The sequence below is a fragment of the Mytilus galloprovincialis genome, chromosome 4, assembly GCF_965363235.1.
Source record: "Mytilus galloprovincialis chromosome 4, xbMytGall1.hap1.1, whole genome shotgun sequence".
NCBI classification, from domain to species: domain Eukaryota; kingdom Metazoa; phylum Mollusca; class Bivalvia; order Mytilida; family Mytilidae; genus Mytilus; species Mytilus galloprovincialis.
This window is the reverse complement of record NC_134841.1, coordinates 79787316-79809354: the sequence shown is the minus strand read 5'-3', so window position 1 is coordinate 79809354 and position 22039 is coordinate 79787316. Positions and strand designations below refer to the sequence as shown.

At 30.8% G+C, this 22039-nt stretch overlaps 1 protein-coding gene across 9 annotated transcripts in view; it reads right to left on the bottom strand.

Moving 5' to 3' along the window:
* Positions 1 to 884: 884 nt before the first annotated feature.
* LOC143073064 (vitamin D3 receptor-like) overlaps positions 885 to 22039 on the bottom strand; it is a 158316-nt gene continuing 137161 nt past the window's right edge. For all 9 annotated transcript variants that reach the window (XM_076248315.1, XM_076248310.1, XM_076248311.1 and 6 more), the window contains 2 exons: positions 13398 to 13837; positions 885 to 8913 (listed from right to left, as the gene is read on the bottom strand). In XM_076248315.1, coding sequence (XP_076104430.1) covers positions 8428 to 8913; positions 13398 to 13837 — 926 coding nt within the window. In that variant the 3' untranslated portion in view covers positions 885 to 8427. The remainder of the gene's footprint in view (positions 8914 to 13397; positions 13838 to 22039) is intronic.

Sequence of the window (22039 nt, the reverse complement as noted above, 5' to 3'; positions counted from 1 at the left end):
TTTGAATTTCAGTGGATAGTTGTCTCATTGGCAATCATGCCCCATCACCTTATTTTCATATGTACACCTTACAATCTCGGTCAAGGTCAGATGACCAGTCACACATGTATACCTTTAAATCATTCCATTCTCTAAATATTGTTGAAATATTTCTTGAAGTATGACAAGTATCTGAGATATAAGCTTGACCACAAAAACTCAAACTTTATTTCTGATCCATGAAATGAGATTGAGGTCAAGTGAATTTGGTCCAACGGATATGTACAGTAGACCTTTCAAGGATCCAAAAAATATAGTGAGTAGTTTCATTTAAAACATGACAAACAAGAATGTGTCCATAGTACACAGATGCCCCACTCGCACTCTCATTTTCTGTGTTTAGTGGACCATAAAATTGGGGTAAAAACTCTAATTTGGCATTTAAATTAGAAAGATCATATCACAGGGAACATGCATACTAAGTTTCAAGTTGATTGCGACTTCAACTTCATCAAAAACTACCTTGACCAAAAACTTTAACCTGAAGCAGGATGAACAGACGGAAGGATGAGAGGACGAACAAACAGATGCACAGACCAGAAAACATAATGCCCCTCTACTATCGTAGGAGGGGCATAAAAACTTTTAAATAATTTTTCAAGCAGTTTTTTATCTATGAAAATATAAATGACAGACAGAAACAAGGGAAATAATAAGAAAAGGGGCAAGTAAAGTGACACAAATCTCATGAATAAAGAACTGAGAATTTTGCAATATGTGATTGTTTGTACCTCTTTGGAACATTCCAAAAAATTACTCTACTACTATTGATCTCAGAATTATAGTTTGACCAAAAGAAGACTACTTTTGGGAGTATAGACAGAGAAAAAAATAAACACACACACTTTTGTAACATGTAACTTTATTTACACTTGAGAACAATGTAACAACACAATGTGTTAATAACTAAAACACATAATGTGACATCTTATCTCATTGTGTACTTTTCTCCAAATTTTTATATTACACAAGATTAAATCATACTGTGCTATGTTTGTTTTGGCACCAGTTTTCCAGCTTTGAATAAACATAACAAAATTTCATAAAAACTTCTCAATATAAAGTTATACAAAATAAATAAACATGATAGATCCAGGATGATTTTTATATCATTTGAAAATTCTCACTCTTTTCAAGATGAGAAAACTAGTATCTTATAAAATCTTTTTTATCTGATAACAACTAAATTTTCTCTGAAAACCATTAAAAAATGGTGCCATGTGAAACAAATATTTCTCAAAGAAACAGGAAAATTGGTGCCATCTTCTATAATATGAAACACAAATGGCACAGTGCTGATCACATGACTAATAACAGCACTGATCACATGACTAATTACAGCACTGATCACAATTAACATGATCACATGACTAAAAATACAAAACAAGGAACAACTAAACTGGCTGTATTAAGGTTGTAGTACTTACTACTTTATAATGAGTGGGTGCTATCAAATAACAAATAAATAAAAGGAAGGCCTTCGTGCTATTTTGTACATGTAACAAATGCCTTACAATTTTGTGATCTGTTCAAGATTTTAAAAGAATTAGCTAATATATCTAAAGACCAAAGCTTCTTCGTCAATAAATTCCAAAAGTTTCATTTTTTTTTTAACAAAAAGTTGCACAAAAGTAAGCAATCCAGCCTTCCATTATATATGGTATGGAATAATTTATCTATGTTTCACCGGTATTCATGATCACCACAGCTAAAAGCAAACGAAAATATTAAAAACTGAAACAAATTGATCTGTTTTCATCCCCCTTTATTTTTGGAAATTATGGATGCAATTTTAATGATTATTTTTCATATGATTTCCTAGAGCTTCCAATTACTGGTAATTTACAAATTCTAACACTTGATTTCATTTATTATACAGAAAAAAAAAACCCCAAAAAAAACAACTTTTGCAGTAGCAAATACTAAAAGCAACCTTTGCTTTTGAATAAAAAGACATCATGAATATTTAAAAGTTGATAAAAGAAGAACGATACATTAAAACAGGTAAACATATACTCTCGTTTCAAGGATCTAAAGAAAGGCTCAAGTTATACAGACACATGCATAACATCAGTTAATTTTTTTGTGCTAAACATATCACTTATGTAACAAGAATATACTAAAACATTTCTACTTAATCATATATTACAAAGTCAAATATTAAACATGATACTGTGGATTCATTTTTATTCGTGGTATACCAATTTTCGTGGGTTTCGTGGGTCACAGCAAACCACGAATTTAAGAATTCAACGAAGAATAATCCCGATAAATGTGTATGGAGTCGGATGTTTATTTCCGGTTATGTTATGCAGTTTTAGTATAGTGTTGACTAGCGATAAACATTGTAACATAACACGTGTTTTTTATTGAAAGAAGATACAAGTAGTTTAATTAAATCAATAATAAATATATCGAATATCAGTGATAATTTACTTTTTAAAATTGATTAAAACTGTTCATGGAAAATAAGTTGTTAATTACCGTGTCATAGTTTGGTTTACTAGTGATTGAAAATCAATAGGATTAAGTACGGGGATATTGCCCGTAGGTAATATTGTTTATGACAGGAACATTTATTTTCACACCTTTTACTTATATGACTGTTTATTATATCGTGATTAGGGAAATGAGCTTTCAATCATAAAGTTTTGATTGCCTTATAGAATTCCGACAAGCATTTATAAATTGTAAAACAAACAAATAATTAGTTGTCTCTGTCCATTATTGTAATAGAAGTTTTCAATGAACACTTTAACCTAAAATGACCAAGCGAGGATCTTGACAATTCAAAACATTTTCAATGAATTCCTTCTTTTTTGTTTGTTTTATTATTGATTAAACCAAGGAGGTTATATGATCTCCTAAATCAAAAACAAATCCACGAATTACGTATCTGATTTTTTTTTTTTTTTTTGTTATCAGCGATCCACGAATTTACGTATACCACGAAATGTCTTTTTTTCTCTATCCACGAAAATTGATACCCACGAAAATAAATGAATCCACAGTATTTAATTAGAGTTGTCTCTCTTTGACAACAAAATATGAAAAGCCATATGTCGATGATCAATAAATGAAAATCAATAAGTAATTTCTTTGTTTGGAAAAAGTTAATAACAAGGAGCTGTTGAATAGTCATGGTTTTATCAAGAACTAATTTTGTTTCTACCATAATAGGTGACTAATATAATTTGTATTAATAATTCTGCACAGTTAATTTGGAAGGTAACCATTATCGAAGTAATGACATATATCTGCCAACAGTTAATTCCTATGATAAGAAACAAAACAACAAATCGTGACCAAATTCTTCACAGACAATATAATTAGCTGACAAATACATATGACTTTACGTCACTTTCAGAACAATATTGATTGGTCAGTTTTCCGAAAATAAAATAACAGACACTTATTCATATTGGTATACAAGTCTTTTATTCTTTTCTATTTTGGTGAGTGGTATTTGTCAGGGCTTCTTATTGTTGTGATGGAACAAGCTAAGCTTTTGTCAATCAACTTACATGGACTTACAAATCTATGTATCTATTGACCAGCCTGCCCTTAAAATGAACAAAGGAAAATGTTTTTTAGTGGCCATTATAATGATGGTACAAAAAGAGCAGGGATTGAGAACAAACTTTTGTATTTTACAGGTTATCAACAGTCTATTCTAATTCAAGGTAGAACAAATATAGAACTGTGCAAGTTTAAAATAAAGTGAATTCAATAAATTAAGAATTTTAATATTTTGAACATGAATATTGAACCCTTATAAGTTATAGTAAGATCATATATCAACAGAATGCTGGATATGCTAATAGAAGAAGCAATGTATCTTAACCAATTAAAGGAAACAGAAATTTCACTTCAAGACTTTGAAAGGCTTCAGTTCTACAAAATCATGCTTGAATTCCTAAACTCCAATAACAAAATTTTCGAAGAGCTCTAGGCAAAATCAGTTAAGATTCCTGTCACATTCAAACAATTCCAAAAGCAAAACTTCCTTGATGTAGATTAATGGATTATTATGACATTTTATAAATAACAGACCATTTGATCCCTGTGCACTGACTGTAGAGAAGGAAGAGGAGTTGACCGTTCTTTTTCATAGTCTTCATAAAATTAAATTATTGAATGTCTGTGAGATATCATATCAAATCAAAATCTGTTCCTTCATAAGGAAAGGCCATTATAATTTAAATTTAATTTTCATGATATCCATTTGGATAACTGAGCTCTTTTATTAGTCAAGAAAAAAAAACAATTTTTGGCTTTATTGTTCAATCATAACAATAACGATTTGATCCATATTTTTTCCTCCAACTATTGAATAATTAAGAAACAAAGCTTGTTATCAGTAGAAGCAGTGATACCTACACAAGATGTTTAATCAAAACAACCCAGAAATCAATACTCGTAAATTTCCTCGTTAACAAGTTTGATGTTTTTCACCATTGATTTTCTACTCTTTACAATTCCTCAATGCATAATTTGATCAATTACGACTACCTTCACCACTTGGCCTACATTGTTACTTTTACTGCACAAATAATTCTTTATTCTCTTGAATAATTTGTCATTGTTTACCTGTTGAGTGTTAATTTCTGATTTTGAAATGATATACTTGTCAATTTCAGATCTGATCCAAGATAATTCCAAGTCATTTAATCAATATAGTGCAAATTAAGAAACAATTTATTTTGACTTCTCAATGCAAAGTTTGTTTCAAAGTATAATTAAGTTCATGCCAAAACAAGAGAGGCTTTCATTATTAAATATATTCACATTTCGATCAAGTTTAAAAATCTGGGTTTTTTTACATGTGATGTAGATTTTAATCTATAATTGCTTTTTATTTTAATTGGAAGCAATAGTTTCACATTATAACTCTTGATTAAAAATTACTGTCTATAAATAACTAATAGACCAATCTTTCATTAGCTATTTACAATACAAGCAATACAAAATTCTATTTCAAGCAAAGAAGCATGAGAAAAGGTTTTCACACAATAAATTTCAATTCTTCAAAAGATTAAGTAGAATAGTATAAGTTGCATTTTCCTTAAAAAATCTAAACCAAAATATAAGTCTATAGACTGATTATGTCAAGCAAACATTCAGATACAAATAAATGTCATTGTATACTACCCTAAATACTTATATCACTTGGCTTATATCCATACTAACAAAAAAAAATCCATTTTTGTGACGTTACATTTTTAATGTCATAACAGGACAAATAGATGGTTAAAACATGAACTTGTGGAAATGAAAATGTATAAAACCCACAATATTCTTGTTTTTGCTCTAACTTTTTATATATGACAATAGATACAAAATCGATAATACTAATAAGTAAACCTAACTGGTTGTATACTATGTAAGAATCATGTGGGCTGTAATTCCTATTGTAAATAAACATAAATATAAGCTTGTTTATCCGGTATACAATTTTATAATTATACTCATTATATGAGTTATAGCTCATTATTAGAAATTATTCTGATTATATTATTACAAATGGTCTCCCAGCCTCTATTCTATCAATTTTTGCTGTTTTAAAAGAAAATTTATGATTGCTGACTTCTTTAAAAAAAATAGCCTTCTTCTCTGGAAACTTTCTTGCTATAGAACAGATTTCCTTTCCACAGGTAAAACAATATTCTTTGCAACTAATAGCCATATTATTAAGGAATGGGTTACAAACAAAAACCTCCCTTGAAGTACAATATTTTATCTGTAACAGCCATTCCATTCATTGTTTTTAACAAAATATGTATGCTCTTTGACCCACACTATTTATCTCTTTTCACTGCATATGATCTCTATAATAATTGAATAAATTTCACAATTAAAAAATAAATAAGTTAATAAACAAAGGAGACCACTGGATGTATTTTTCTTTTCTATATACAAATTTAATAAAAATTTAAAGACGTTCTCAGTCTGTCAATCATCATATATTACTGGTAAAATTCATCTTCAATTATATTCCTTGAATTATCTTTAATTCTCTTTGATATAAAACCATGACAATTTAAAATCATCTTCATATGTATTATGGCTGTGAGTTTCTCTTCAGATTTGCTGTACATATATAACTTTTACATTAAGTCTATTCTAAATAAAAGTTTAACAATAAAAAATCTAAATTTTAGAAATCAATTTATGAAATGATATGCAATATCATTTAACCTCTTTCTTCATTGTATTGTGAAAGTCACTTTCACAACTTTTTGTGTGGGGGTCTGAATTAAACTGAAAGTTTATCAATTTATATATCTATACAAATTTAATAATATCATTTTTTTACTTATATTAAATATTCTACTACATCATTTCATTTTAATGAATTTCAGCTAAATTTCTGACAACAGTCAATAATCAGATACTCTTTTGTGTTAAAAAAAAGTTTCATTTTCTGCACAGAAGACAAATTTAAAAACAAAAAGTTTTTTTTACAAAAGTCAAAGCATTGCATTGCAATGTTTTTCCTGATTTCTGAACAGTATTATATTATTATGAGGTTAAAAATGTACCCTATAGATCTTGATGTATTAACACAATACTGTTTACTAACCTTGGTATGTACCATTTCATTACTCAATATCATTAAACCACCATTAATTCAAATATCTAATGATATTAATTAATATAAAATGTCAAAGTTTCAAAGCATCTGTTATCCTGGCTAACTATTACCATAAAATTCTGCTATAATTTACCATTCAAATACCAAGAGAATTATTATGTTTCACATTCCAGCTGAGACGTAGTGGACCTCAATGTACTTTTTAGTTATTGAATATTATTATTTATCATGGTTTGGGGAATTTTAATTAAGCGTTTTATTTTGTTCTCCTGTTTAAATAAGCAGAACTCGTTGTGCTTTAAAAAATAAAATTCAAGCTGATATAAAATATTCCAATCTTTTAAACATTACGTTAAAGTTAATAATTCCAAAACATTGAAGAAATGATGTAATATCCAAAATAAAAATGCATTAATTCCAAAAAATGGTATCTTGTATGAAAAACATATGCAGATGGAAGAATCATAATTCAATCCCTTTTCTTTTCCTACTTCAATAATCTTGTCATTTCTTTATTTAAGTCTTAAAATAAAAGTATGCAAAATGTTTGGTATAGCACTCTACTGAAAAGTTTAAGACTTTATCAAATATTAAGAAAAAAATTAAAATGTGTATATGTACTTTATCTATATCAATGAAGGTAATTGTGATTCAATATCAAAAAGTTCTAAAATGTCTTTACAAAATTACAATGTAAGCAACAAAGCAGCTAAGTACAAAACTGTTCACTACAGAATCATATATGAATGTGGTGTATTTTACAAAAATGTTGAAGTTAAATATTTCTGTTCAATGATATTCACATCGATTTTGTGTCTTCATATCTAAAGAAGTATATAAATAAAATATTTACTAATAATAAGTGAAAAATTTATACATGTACATCTGAGAATTATAATAAATATGGTGGTTACAATTCATTGTTACTGTATGTATATAGAGACCACTTAATTTAACAATGAATTTTCATGCTCTACGATATACACCTTTTATTTGTATCAAAACAAACTATTAAGTAACAAATAAAGATCTTGTTAATTCAGAAAAGACGTCTAGTTTTTTTTCTAGAAAAATATCTGAATTTGATATTATGTTCTGGTATGTTCCTCCTAGGCTTAAGTTTGTACCTAGTTTTTCTGATAATGTTTCACAATGAGTATGAATGCATAGGTTAAGAGGTAAACAATTTCCTGAGATTTCAGCTGATATCAAATAAACATGAAGATATGAACATTTCTGTAAATTGTGACCACCTTATTTTCCAAGAAATTTATGTTTTGTATTTTATCTTAATATTCGTTCATACAACACTGATTGTGTACCTTATAAGCCTCCAATAAATTTAGAAAGCAAAAAAAAATAAACATCAAACAAGGAGACAGCTGATATACTATGGTGTTTTTAAATAAAACTAAAAAAATTACAGCGATACTTCCTTAGTACAATGTGTGATGTCTGTTTTTGAAACTAAGTATCACATGCCCCTTTTACACAACCATTTGAGATCAAGAGGCCCACTGGCACTATACCCATTGCCAATATTTATTTGTGCATTTTTTTGGAATGCATGCTGGTGTTATCAGGCAGTTTTAATAATGTATTGCTGCCAGTGACTTGGGAAAATCACTATTTCATATTTATAAAATGCCCGGAACATTTATGATTTTTATAACCATATGAATTCAATTTGAGCCGTTAAACATATAATCATAAACATGAAACAATATTAAAAGTACCAACATATATGACTCAAATTTCCCTCACATTGTTTAATATCTCCTGTTCACAAATGTTTACTTCTGTAAATTGAATACTTCTACCAGTAAGGGCTCAAGTCTTGTAATATCTAGATGTGATGCTAGTTGAGCACTTGACTCACCAAGACTTCGTACATCCAATAACTTCATGAGAAGTTTGGGGTAAATAATCTTTGCTTCACCCACTGGGATTTGTGATTCAAGATATGCTCGCAGCCATGTTGAGAATTTCTCTTGTCCTTTTGACACAAGGTCTTTATTTATGAGGTTTGGTCGGTCTGATGAAAACAGTTCAATGACGAATAATAAGGTCATTATTGTTTTGTTTGCACGAGTAATTTCATTGAGACTGCGGATAAATTTGACATGTTCAACGTACATCCCCGTTCCTAAGTTCTTCTGAATAACTGTTGGATCTAGTCGTTTCTCTCCTTCTTGTTGATTTGTTTTTACCTTCCACTGCATGGCACATGAATCGAATCCCATTGCTGATCTCAGAACCATTATTTCCATGATGCCACCCTGAAAAAGATAACACAAAATTCCATTACTTCTCCCTTACAAGTAGTTATCCTAATTTTCCTATATTATAAAGTAGGAGTCACCATAAAATATGATTCTCCTTCAGCATCAACAACACAACACTGGTAACTATCTTTTCAGAATATTTTGATATGAGCGTCACTGATGAGTCTTATGTAGACGAAACGCGCATCTGGCATTCTAAATTAAAATCCTGGTACCTTTGAGAACTATTTACTTAAATGGCCTATAGTTGTTTATTTCTGCATCATTTGGTCGATTGTGGAGAGTTGTCTCATTGGCAATCATACCACATCTTCTTTTTTACCAGTATATTGAAAGCTTAATTTGATGTGGTGTATAGTTATATAGAATAACAATGTTCATGTATGTACAACGATGTTTATCATGTTCTCTTTTGTAGGTTGCTGTCTCATTGTATACAATACCATAATAACATTTTAACAGCCTCCTCCACATAAAACATTTCCAGACATCTCTATGATGTCACAACAAATTAGATCATTTCTTTTCAACAAAATATTATCAGGAAGTAACATTAAATGAATTCTTTTGGGATCTATTATTTACAATTATCTAAGAAAATTCTGTGAGGGAAAAAAATCAATAACAGTATTAACAATATATATAACACACAAAACAGCACATAAGTCAACAACTCATGGAACTGTTATCTAAACCAATCAAAGGCAATTGTTTTTATTAAGAATGTATATGTTGTTGAATATTCTAATAAATGACACACAGTTGTAAAATTTGTATTCAAAATCAAGAGCAAATATTTATATTAGTCCATAGTACATATTAGTGTAAATAGAGAATGCATAAAGGCAAAAGAATATACTCAGGTTAGAGAATGGAGAAAAGCCAAAGAAAATATTCAGGTTAGAGAACAAAAAGAGGCCAAAGCACATACTTAGGTAAGAGGATGGAGAAAGAGGCCAAAAAACATTCTCAGGTAAGAAAATGGAAAGAGGTCAAAGAATATATTCAGGTAAGAGAATGGAAAAGGCCAAAGAACATACTCAGGTAAGAGAATGGAGAAAGATGCCAAAAAAAATTCTCAGGTAAGAGAATGGAAAGAGGTCAAAGAATATATTCAGGTAAGAGAATGGAAAGAGGCCAAAGAACATACTCAGGTTAAAGATTAGTGAAAGGCCAAAGAATATACTCAGGTTAAAGAATGGAGAAAGGCCAAAGAACATAATCATATTAGAGAATCCATAGGGGTCAAAGAACATATTCAGGTCAGAGAATGGAAAGAGGTCAAAGAATATACTCAGGCTGAGTATAGTCAGGTAAGAGAATGGAAAGAGGCCAAAGAACAGACTCAGGTTAGAGAATGGAAAAAGGCCAAAGAATATACTCAGGTTAAAGAATGGAAAGAGGCCAAAGAACATACTCAGGTAAGAGAATGGATTAAGGCCAAGGAAAATATTCAGGTAGGAGAATGGAGAAAGGCTAAAGAATTTACTTAGGCTAGAGAATGGAAAGCGGCTGAAGAACATACTCAGGTAAGAGAATGGAGAAAGGCCAAAGAACATATTCAGGTTAGAGAAAGGAGAAAGACCATTGAAGAACATAATCAGGTTAGAGAATGGAGAAAGGCCAAAAAACATAATCAGGTTAGAGAATGGAGAATGGAAAAAGGCCAAAGAACATAATCAGGTTAGAGAATCCAAAGGGGTCAAAGAACATATTTCAGGTTAGAGAATAGAAAGAGGCAAAAGAACACATTCAGGTAGGTGAATGGAATGAGGCCAAAGAATATATTTATGTAAGAACATGGAAATAGGCCAAAGAAAGGAATGATGAACTCGGAAAAAAGTAGTCCTAAATGAGATATACTGTTTGCAACTGGACATTGCACAAAGAAACATTATCCCATCAGAATAAAGGGAGGGACAGCAGATTTAAATGTTGACTCTGATACAATCTGAAGCATATGCATCACTGGATAAAACATATTTCTAATTTTAGTTAAAAAGTGTCTTATCTTTCAAACATAAAAATCATAGATAAATTAAATTACAAAATAAACCATAAAATGTGAAACCATTAAAACTTATACATATGGCCATGGAAGATAAAATACTTTCAGATTTATTACATTTATTATCAATTTTATGTGTTTTGCTATTTATCTAACATCTTTTACTATGAAATAAAAGAGTTTAAATTTATTTATGTTCATGCTCTTAAATATAATAATTTTTGTAAAATTATAAAACAAATTTACTGCAGTTTCATACCTACATGTTTTATTAAGCAATTATCATATTTTTATCATTAAATTGAAATTATGTAAATATATTTTACACATGAATAATTTAACTATAATCTTTTTAAAATTTGTAGTCTGTTTTTCTTAAAGAAAACTTCATACCAGGATTGTATGACCTTAACATTCACCCTTGCTCAACAATGTACATAATTTTTGACAAAATGTATTTTGATGATAGTAATTTCAAGGTTATGAAAAGATAACATTATTTAATTTTAGGGTTTTCCAAAAATGAAACACTGCTATAAAATATGCTCAATAATTTACATAACCATACTATTATAAAAAGATACAATTTACATTTCAATAAAAAATGTGTTACACATATTCTCCTTTTCGTCCATTATTTACAAATATTTGATTTCAAATCAGCAAGAATTGAGAGAAATGCTTATTATTACTGTAGGAATCAAAACGACAAAAGGGAGACTCCAAGGATCAGTGACTTCAAATCACCAAGAAATAAAGTTAACCTTTTTGAAACTGTAAAAGTCAAGGCTAATAAAGAGAGATGTGGGATAAACATCAATGACACAGTAACCCAGCAACACACAAAAAAAAAAACAACACATCTATAGGTCAATATCCATTCTTCAATAAAATATCGTCCTGAACATGTATGAAATGTTTGCCACTGGTCATTAAGCAACCAACAATCAATTAATCAACAAAATATACATGTCTTTTCAGTAAATCAAACTCTTACTTTATCTTGACTCTATAAAATGGGAATAATGTTAACAGAGACCAAGATAGCCACCTAATTTCTTCAAAACAAACACGGAATGGTTTCTGACTTGGGACATGAACATGCCATTTCTCCTGATTACCAATTATTCTCATTAGTTGTTTCAAGGATCTTTAATTTCAAGATTAAAATACTGTACAAGTCTTTATTTTCACACATTTTTTAAGGAAGTGTGGCCTAGTAGAAAAAAATGTAAAATATTCTTGCTAACTAGTAATAACATTACTTGTATAACAAGACTTTTACATTTATGGCATATATAGAAACATACAACATCAGTAGTTTAATCATCACGGACACCCATTAATATATTTGGGCTAATACTTTCATAAATGAAGATGTAATAGCTATGGATTCTATGTATTAAATACTTATACTTCACTGTTTATGATGTAATTTTTAATTTTTAATTAGCTATTACAAAGTAGACAACTTTTATCACAAAAAAACTTACTAAAAAAATCTTGTATGTCATCATTGTCATGCATACTTCAGTATAACTTACGATTTTTTTATTTTTCATTGTAAGGTAATTTTTTTTTTCTGAAAAGAGCCACAGACATATATATGACTCATCTACAAAAATCTAAAGTTTAAAATTGATTGTGACACATACATATTTTTTCAAAAGGGTGGCAAATCATTTTAATTTTTTTTTACATATATATTTGGTCCCAAGAAAATGCTCTAACAATGAATAAACAAGAATTAAGATTACTATATATTATATAATGCTTTAATATCAATTTGAGTACCATTTATGCAAAACCTTTGATTACAGAATTGGTGAACTGGTTACCTAGACATTCAGGACTGTTGAACTGGTTACCTAGACAACTGGTGAAATTGTATCCAACAGAATACAACAGTCATCAAACAAAACAGCAGAATTATAGAGAAAGTCAAATTAATCTAAAGACCAATCAATCAATCAATTAATTTTCCTAGATACATAAAGTCTTATAACTACTCTCACAAAATATGTGAAAGGTTGAAAACTATAGTAAAAAAAAAAATGTCAAATTTTGTTGAAAACCCAGTTTTAAAATATATATATTGAAATGGACTTAAATTCCCCAAAAATATACATTACAAAAATGCAGAATGAAAGGTGATAAATAGCAAAGATTGTAAGAAAATAAAAAAACAAGAATGTGTTCATAGTACTGTGACAGATGCCCCATCCGCACTATCATTTTCTATGTTCAATGGACAGTGAAAATGTGGGAAAATTTCTGGTTTGTCATCAAAATTAGAAAGATCATATCATAAGGAACATGTGTACTAAGTTTCAAGATGATTGGACTTCAACTTCGTCAAAAACTACCTCGACCAAAAACTTTAACCTGAAGCGTGACGAACGGAAGGACGAACGAATGGACCCACAGACCAGAAAACATAATGCCCATAAATGGGGCATAAAAATCTTACCTTTAATAAATGTATCTGATCTTCCTGAGGCAGAGCCCTGAATTCTGGAATATGTTTGGCAAATTTTATAAGTCTGCGTATGAATATATCTGTCATATTAAACAGCTCGTCAGGAGATCTGGGGTCACCAGTTAGTTTCTGAACCTGTTCCTCTGTATATCCAGAATCAAAGACAATTTTATACTGGGTTTCCAGATTTTCAATCTCTTTCCTGTATTCTTCATTGAGTGGCACTATATAGTCTTCGTCCTCTAGATCACTTTTAAGGGGGGACAGATCATCCATAGGGCTCTTATTGGAGTCCTCGGACATATACGTCGTTGAAACATCCTCAGTACTACCTGGAGAATCCTCCATCTTCCTTTGTTTATTTTTGTGAGTGATGCAAACACTCTTTTCTGGCTTTGTAGTTGTTTTTCTCTTGGCAAGTTGTTCATCACCTGAATATAAATAATAAACATTTTAAGATTTTTTGTGGAAGGTAAAAATCAAATCTGAAATTATAGCATTTAGAAATGGAAATATATATAAAATATGAAAAAAAAATGATATGGTATATATATGAATTCATGCCAATATATTTAATATATAAGAGGGTATCATATTCAAATTCATAACACAAAACCACACCATGGCATGTACTTAACAAACTGATAGAAAAAAAAGTGCCTTTGTTGATGTTTTTCATCTTAGGAGTGATAATGATACGCCTTCAATGTCTGTAATGTCTTAATTAGAGCAGATGGACTTAGAGTAGAATTTCTTGTAAGATACTAAAGCACTCTACATCTGTCCATTGATTCAAGCTAGATTCAGTAAATAACAGATTTATATTAATATTACAAATATGGTCAAAAATTGTCTTCCAAACTCACACTTGTTAATAGATATTGCTCCTTTTTTTGGGTATAATAATAAAAATAAAAATATCATCGTAACAGAAATAGACTGCCTTGCTGATGTGAAAATGGCTTACACAGGTCAATTCAATATTATAAAGTTCCTGATCAAATACCAAATAATTCCTGAATACAGAAGCTGCAGAGAATCGAATAATGAAAAATTCCTAGCACAGTATCAGAAAACAGGAAGTGAATTTCAAGCTGAACTTCAAATCACTTACATATAGAATTACTGAATTTTGAGAAGCTCAAGACCAGACAGACAGACTTGACAGGTGAATTGAAGATTAATGGAATTTCAAAATAACTTGCACTCTTTGAGGATCTTTGAGTTGAGGTAAAAATTAGGAAACACACAAGACACAAAAAGATAATAGTTAGAAATGTTTGACAGAAAAAAAAAAGCTAGATACTGTGGAATCATTTATTTTCGTGGGTACCAATTTTCATGGATTGAGGAAAACTTGTATTATTGTGAATATTTTATTTTTTGGTTTTACTAAGGTTTGCCTGTAGAAAATTTGTACTTCGTTGAACATTAAAATTTGTTGTTCACCTGTAACCTTGAAATTAATGAAAAATTGGTATCTAACACATAATGATAAATTCACTGTAGAGAAAATAATTAAGGGGGAAAAAAACTGCTATCACTGAACAAATTCAAATATTTCATTTATTTCTGAAAGCCACATCAAAACTTCCTCCCATTTTCATTTACAGTTAAAATTATTCTCTAACCGATTTGATGGTTCAGCAATTACTGTGCACACACAACCTACACATCTGGATGAAGCAGAATTTTTAGGGTTTCTATCAAAAAAATAACAAACTCACATTTTTTCCCCATTACAAAAAATAGAGATTTCACAAAGGAAAAAATGCCAACACACAGCTAACAGAGCATATCAAAATTTGCCTTCTTTCACAGGCTACATCTGCCTCATATTATGAATATTTATGAAATTTAGATTTCTTGTTGATTTTTTTTAAGCCTTAAAATAAAATACATCTGTTTACATGGTAACATTTTAATGTTATTGTGCATATGCAATTTTAAAATCTTTGGTATATATTAGACTCCTAGAACTTTTTATATCTTCAAAATAAAATGGTTTTGATATGTGAAAATCAATTTTGAAATGGTATTCACGAAAATCGGTCTTAATTTTGATCATAAATAAGTTGTACATAAAAAGGCCATTGAGCATTGCCATCAATTTCACAATGGTATTATTATACTCTACTTTAATTTAGCCTGTAACCATTTGCTTCTTTCAAGGTGAAAAGTATGTACATGAGAACCTCCCATCTGAAAAAATCAATCTTGAACCTGATTGAGCATATATACAATATTAAGTTTTAAGATAATTATTCTATCATATTTTAATTTCAAACTAGGAGTTAATAACTCAAGAAAAGATACCACTTGACCCAAGATTTGATTATTTGTTAAAATAGGGCCAGAATTTATATTGTTTCTTGCACAATCTCATGATGTGTCTTACATTTTGAACTTTAGAAGGACTCTTGTGCTCACAATGCAAATGGACAAACAGACAGAAAGACAGAAAGACAGATTGGTTACTAAATAGTAATAATATACCCCAAATCTTTTGGTTGCCGCAGATAAAGAGATGGTGTAACAGACTAACAGGTGGTTCCTACATAGCCCCCAAAATGTGGTCCCTTTTCCTTTTGAGGGGTATAACCCTTGGCACAAACTCCCCATAGAATTTTCTTAATCTACAGTTCTCACACCAAGGCGAAACAACAAATCACTTTCAACTCTATTATGCAGTCCTTTCATCTCATGTACATTATAACTCTTAATAAACTCATTGAACTAAACTGAAAACTTTTTTCATGATATTTTATTTAGTCCAGTTGAAAGACTCATGCTTATATATATACCAGTAATCAGTTATTCAACAGTGTTATATCTAAAGACTTATTGATTGTAATGGATAGTCAGAAATTAATTTCTTCACCTTCTCTGTCAATCTGGACACACTGGGACGTTGCGCACGGTGATATTGCGGCACCCTGGCCAAGATTTACAGTAAATGGGAAAACTTTAAAAAAAAAAAAGAGGACATTTTGTATAAATGAATAAACCTAGTTTTACAGCTAGCTGCATATTTCATTTGTATGCAAGTTGCATCAAATCTCATTAAACTGAATAAAACTAAAAGACACAATAGGTAAAAGTCAGTGACAATAAAAGGAAAAGAGCAGTCAACATAGTGTAACAATTCGACATAGTATATAAAAATATAAATAACTACGTAGGACAACAGGGTAATTTAATAGTCTAACAACCCCTGATAACATACAAAGAGAGAAAACAAAACCATACTAGGAAACATATTCAAAAAATCATAACACTATAACTAACTGGTGGGATGTATAAATACCGAGCCTCGTCAAAGAGTATTCATCAAAATACACATAGAAAGAAACAGAGGTGAAGGTAAACCGCAAACATATAATTAAACTCAAAACATTAAAGAGTATGGAAAAGCCTTGGTCTGACAAGCGAAAAACGTTGATAAGACGCACATCAGTAAATAAAAGTTCAAACCATAACCAGGATGGAGTACCACAAACCCCACATAAAACTTCTGTGGTGTAAGTATGATGCGTTAATAAAATCACATTTGGTGGTGAATGAGTAGTATAAACGGCCGCGAAGGTTACAAATATGATGTTAATTGTCTTCTAATTGTTGAAATTATAATTCTTAAAAAAGTTACGGACATATTATGCATTTTTTAAAGTTGACCTTGCGCTTTAGTGAACTCTATATTAACAAATTTATGGTAATTGTTAGTCATTTCTTTATTCAATAATCCTATAAATATTTACATTCTGCATGAAAAACGTCGCAAAAGGTACCTTTTGTATGAATTAAATATCAACGAGTTTAGAGTCCGCCATCTTGGGCTGTGGGTAACTTAAGTTACCCACAGCCGTTTAAGCACAGTGTCTATACAAAACGGTCACTGTTATTAGCCTTTAATTAGAACTAATGTGATATCATGTATCAGAAACAGACGGTCACTGTTATTAGCCTTTAATTAGAACTAATGCGATATTGTGCATCAGAAACAGTAGACATAGCAAGCTACCATTAAAATAGACAGGCACTCATACCACATCTTCCTATATCTAAAGCTAGCTACAATGAAAAAACACCAGACCTATCAGGCTACAATATAAACACCAGACCCAGCAGGTTACAATAAAACACTAGACATAACAGGTTAAACAACACACATCCATCATGTTTGAAAGTGCTTGAAAAATCAAGCAGATCATTTACTAAGAAAAAAGTTGAACGTCCTACATTTCAGTAATTTCTGATTTATGTCTCAAGTAGAGATATTTCTCATGCTTAAAGTTAATTCAATAGTGAGCATGTTGTGTTATACAAGGTTTAAATCTGAAGCATTTGTTCTCTTTGAAACGAAAATTATCTCCAGTTGAAAATTTCACTGTTTTAAGAGATAAAATTGCAGCTTGGGAAACTTAATTTGAAGGCTTTAGGTCTAACATCAAAATTTTATGCCAAATTTCTAATTAGAAATATAAATCAAAGACATCAATCTTAGAAATTTTACTTGCGGTTTTTTGCAAACCTGTATGAAAATTATGATCACTTTGATACCATTGTATTTCATTTATTTATAGACCATCCATGCCCTATTGATAATAAAATCTTATTATTAAAACGCAAAACAAGGATGTATAATAGCTTAATTATGACCAAAAGGGACATAAAAGAATTATTGAATAGCCAAATCCACCTGTGTATTTGATGGAAATGAATGAGTTGGAACCTTAGTACCTGAGTCCTCAATACATACTTTCTACATTTATCAATGGACAATTCAGAAATATAAGAAATTGGTGTCATTCAAATACATTTCAAAACATATTAAATCTGACTAATCATACATGATACCTAATTAAAATGTTATAATAGGTCTCATACTAACGGCCAGACTGAATATCCTTAAACATCCATCAAATATGACCAATCAATTATATATAAAGATATATCGGTCAAAGATACATGACCAGTTGAATTATGTTCATATAGGTATTGACCTAAAATCAGTAAATAAGACATTAAAAACTATTTCATCTTGACGGGAAACAGCATAATGAACTAAATGAAATTGTATGGGCCCCAAACATGACATATATAGATAAAAATAGCTATCTGTGGTTGGTTGTTATATAGTTTAAAATTGAGAATGGAAATGGGGAATGTGTCATTAGAGACAGCAACCAAACCATAAAGTAGAAAACAGCCAAAGGTCACCAAAAAATCTTCAACACAGCAAGAAATTATATTTTTCTCCAAGAAAGCAGTATGAACAAAGTCTAATATAATCTCACATTTGACCTCAAAAGATCATTTCTAAGGAGTTTAATAATTTTTAACAAAAATTTGGAGAATTTTTTTGAAATCCCTATGTTAAGTTAGGTATGATAACAAAATTCACCAAGACAAGCCATGAGACCAGGGTAAGACACTATATATTTAAGATCTATAAAATCACAAATGGGTATTGCACTCCCCAACTAGACAAGTCATAGGACCTGGGTGAGACCCTATATATTTAAGTGCTGTAAAATCACATAGTGAGTATTGCACTCATTAGCTAGACAACAGTGTATTTTCCATAAATAGCAGTCATGAATAATTCACAGATGTTAGTAATTACATCAGCTATCAATATGTCCACATGTTTCTCAGTTCCTACAGAAGGATCAACAACCAGGAAGTAAAAAGAAATATTGTGTAGAATGGATTCACAGAACATTGAAAACTTTAAGGCTACACTCTTTTAATAAACTGAATATTTTAATTGGAAATGAATTAATATAATAATATTAAACTGACTGACTCTATATAAACCCTTGGACACACTTCTAATGTCATACTCATTGGGAAAAATAGTTAAGTAAATTTGATCAACAATAGATGTGAAATAAATTAACAATAAGTTCCTGGCCAGCAGGGCCATCATATGTGTCCCAGCCTGGGAACACACATATGATGGCCCTGCTTGCATATAACATTTTAACAGGTTAGAAAGGTAAAATTGAAACAACCCAAATTGGAACTTGATCTGTGTTTTGTGGTAATAAGCATTGTGTATGGGGTATGTATTTCATACCAGTATTTTTAGGCAAAATAAAGTTAGAGAACGGAAACTAATTTTATAACTAATTACAGACAGACAGGGTTATACTTAATATTTTCTCAGGGGACACTGACAAAACCAGAGAAAGGTGAACAGTGTTAAAACAGTAAAAGGTTAAACCCTTAATTCAGATCTAAGAATAAAAAAAAAATAAAAAAAAATTATAACTTTATTTTACCATAAATGGTAGTCACTGAGGCAATCACAAACAACTTAAGATTTGGTAAATTATTAATATTCAGTTCTAATTGAGCAGAATCTTTTAGAATATTTTTATTTCAAATTCAATAAAAGACACATCTGACTGAACGTTTAGTTTGTAGATAGATGGTCAGACACCTGGCATTCTACTTCAGGTTATGAATGTCTTAAACTGAATCATGTAAATTTATTTTACATTGCAGTAACATGTTGAAATTGACCCAAGAGAAAATAAATCTGGAATTCCACTGGAATCCCGGCTGGAATTTTGATGGGATTCCAAGTGGGATCCCACCTAATTCCACCGGGATAAAATTTCGGGAATCCCGCCAAAAGTCCGGGATTCCCGAAATTTTATCCCGGTGGAATTAGGTGGGATCCCACTGGGATATTGTGGGATTTTGATTGGGATCCCACTGGGATAAAATTTCGGGATTCCCGCTAAATAAGCGGGATCGGGATCCCGATGTAAATGTATTGGGATAAATTTCGGGATTCCCGTAAAAGAAGCGGGATCCCGATGTAAATCCCAGTGGAAATATACTGGGATTCCCGGAAAAAAAAGCGGGATCCCAAAAATAAATACCAGCAGGATATACATGCACCAATTTAAATTGCACTGCCACTGGGAATCCTGGGTTATTTATGCAAAAGGATACATGTCATGTTTTCCTTTCTGTTAATCAATTTGCTGTCTCTGTACTTCCAACTAGAATTGCTGAGTAAATTATGGTAACTGGAATATCTGCATGCAATCTGTTTCGTTGGAAGCTCCATTTAAAAAGATCAGTATATCCCCTAAAAGTATCAAAAAAATCCACAAAGAATCATTTGTTCAATACGTTTTGAAGCAACAAATTCAATAGAAATATTATTGCATGTTTAATGTTTATAGAATACAGTAGATTGGAAGCTAGTCCAAATAATTATGAAGTCTTGGAAGGTTATTTTAACTTTTTGGCAAATTAATTACCTTCCCCCTTTTTTATCTCCTGACGATAAATAACTATAGCGACTTTTTATTTTCACCAAATAAACATACACACAACTGAATTAAATTTTGACATACCTTCTATTTATGCCTGTTATGTGACAAGTTAACAAGTTTATTCATTGTAACTAAATGTTAAAAATAAATATATTTTCAGTTTATGCTTTCAGACTTTCTGATGTTGATTTGCTCAGATAAAAACCACACAAATCATAGTTCCTCAATAAATTATTTTTATAATCATTATATGCACATGTACACATGTTAAATTAAATTATTAATGCACTTATCTGAAAACATCTTCATCTTCGTCCTGTCCATAATTCAGCGTAAACAAATTTTGATGACGTTTTTACCAGTACACAAACGTCGACGTGACAATCTCGCCCCAAATTATATCGGCCAAGTTGATCTGTCTCCGTAACGGTATTATAAATAAATTAAGGGTATCGCATAAAAGTATTAATTACTGGCCAGTTTTTACTAAATATAAGAAAATTATACTTTATTAATCGGCACATGGTGCATGCGGATAAGATAGTGGCCGCATTATTTAGGACAGTAGTCAGTATTTTCTAGGGTCGAACTGTCCCGCGACAGTACAGTTGAAAACAAAGCACGTGGTTATGATTTTTTACAGTTTACATAAGTTGAGAAATCAAAGTTTTACGATGTCGATCATTATCTTATCATTGATGCCGGACGACAACTAATAGAAACGCACTTATGGGAACTTGGGGAACAACAGAAACGCCCAAGCTTTTCTGGCAAAACACTCGTTGACATTTCTCGGACGGCCGCCCTGCCATTTTTATCGCGAAAATCTCGGCATTTTTCTGACTTATTAATATCTGTCAAACTGAATATTAAGTGACACTTAAATGTGATTGGCTTCAACTGACAGCTTTGGTGTCATACGCATTGTTAATTAACACCAATAAAAATAAAATTGAAAATGGAAGTGGGGAATGTGTCAAAGAGACAACAACCCGACCACAGAAACATTTACATATTTTCAACAACATAATATATGGTTCATACAATTTCCCGTTTTAACTAGACTGGGATCCCAGCTTCAGACAGTCATCCCGATTGGGATCCCGGCTTTAAACAGTTCCGATTGGGATCCCAGCTTCAGACAGTTACCCCGATTGGGATCCCAGTGTCCGATATTTATCCCGTTTCATCTTGACTGGAATCCCGGCTTCAGACAGTTATCCCGAATGGGATCCCAGTTTCAGATATTTATCCCGAATGGGATCCCGCCTCCAGATGCTTATCCCGGCTTATCCCGACAATTTCACCGGGATTGCATTGGGATCCCGATGGATC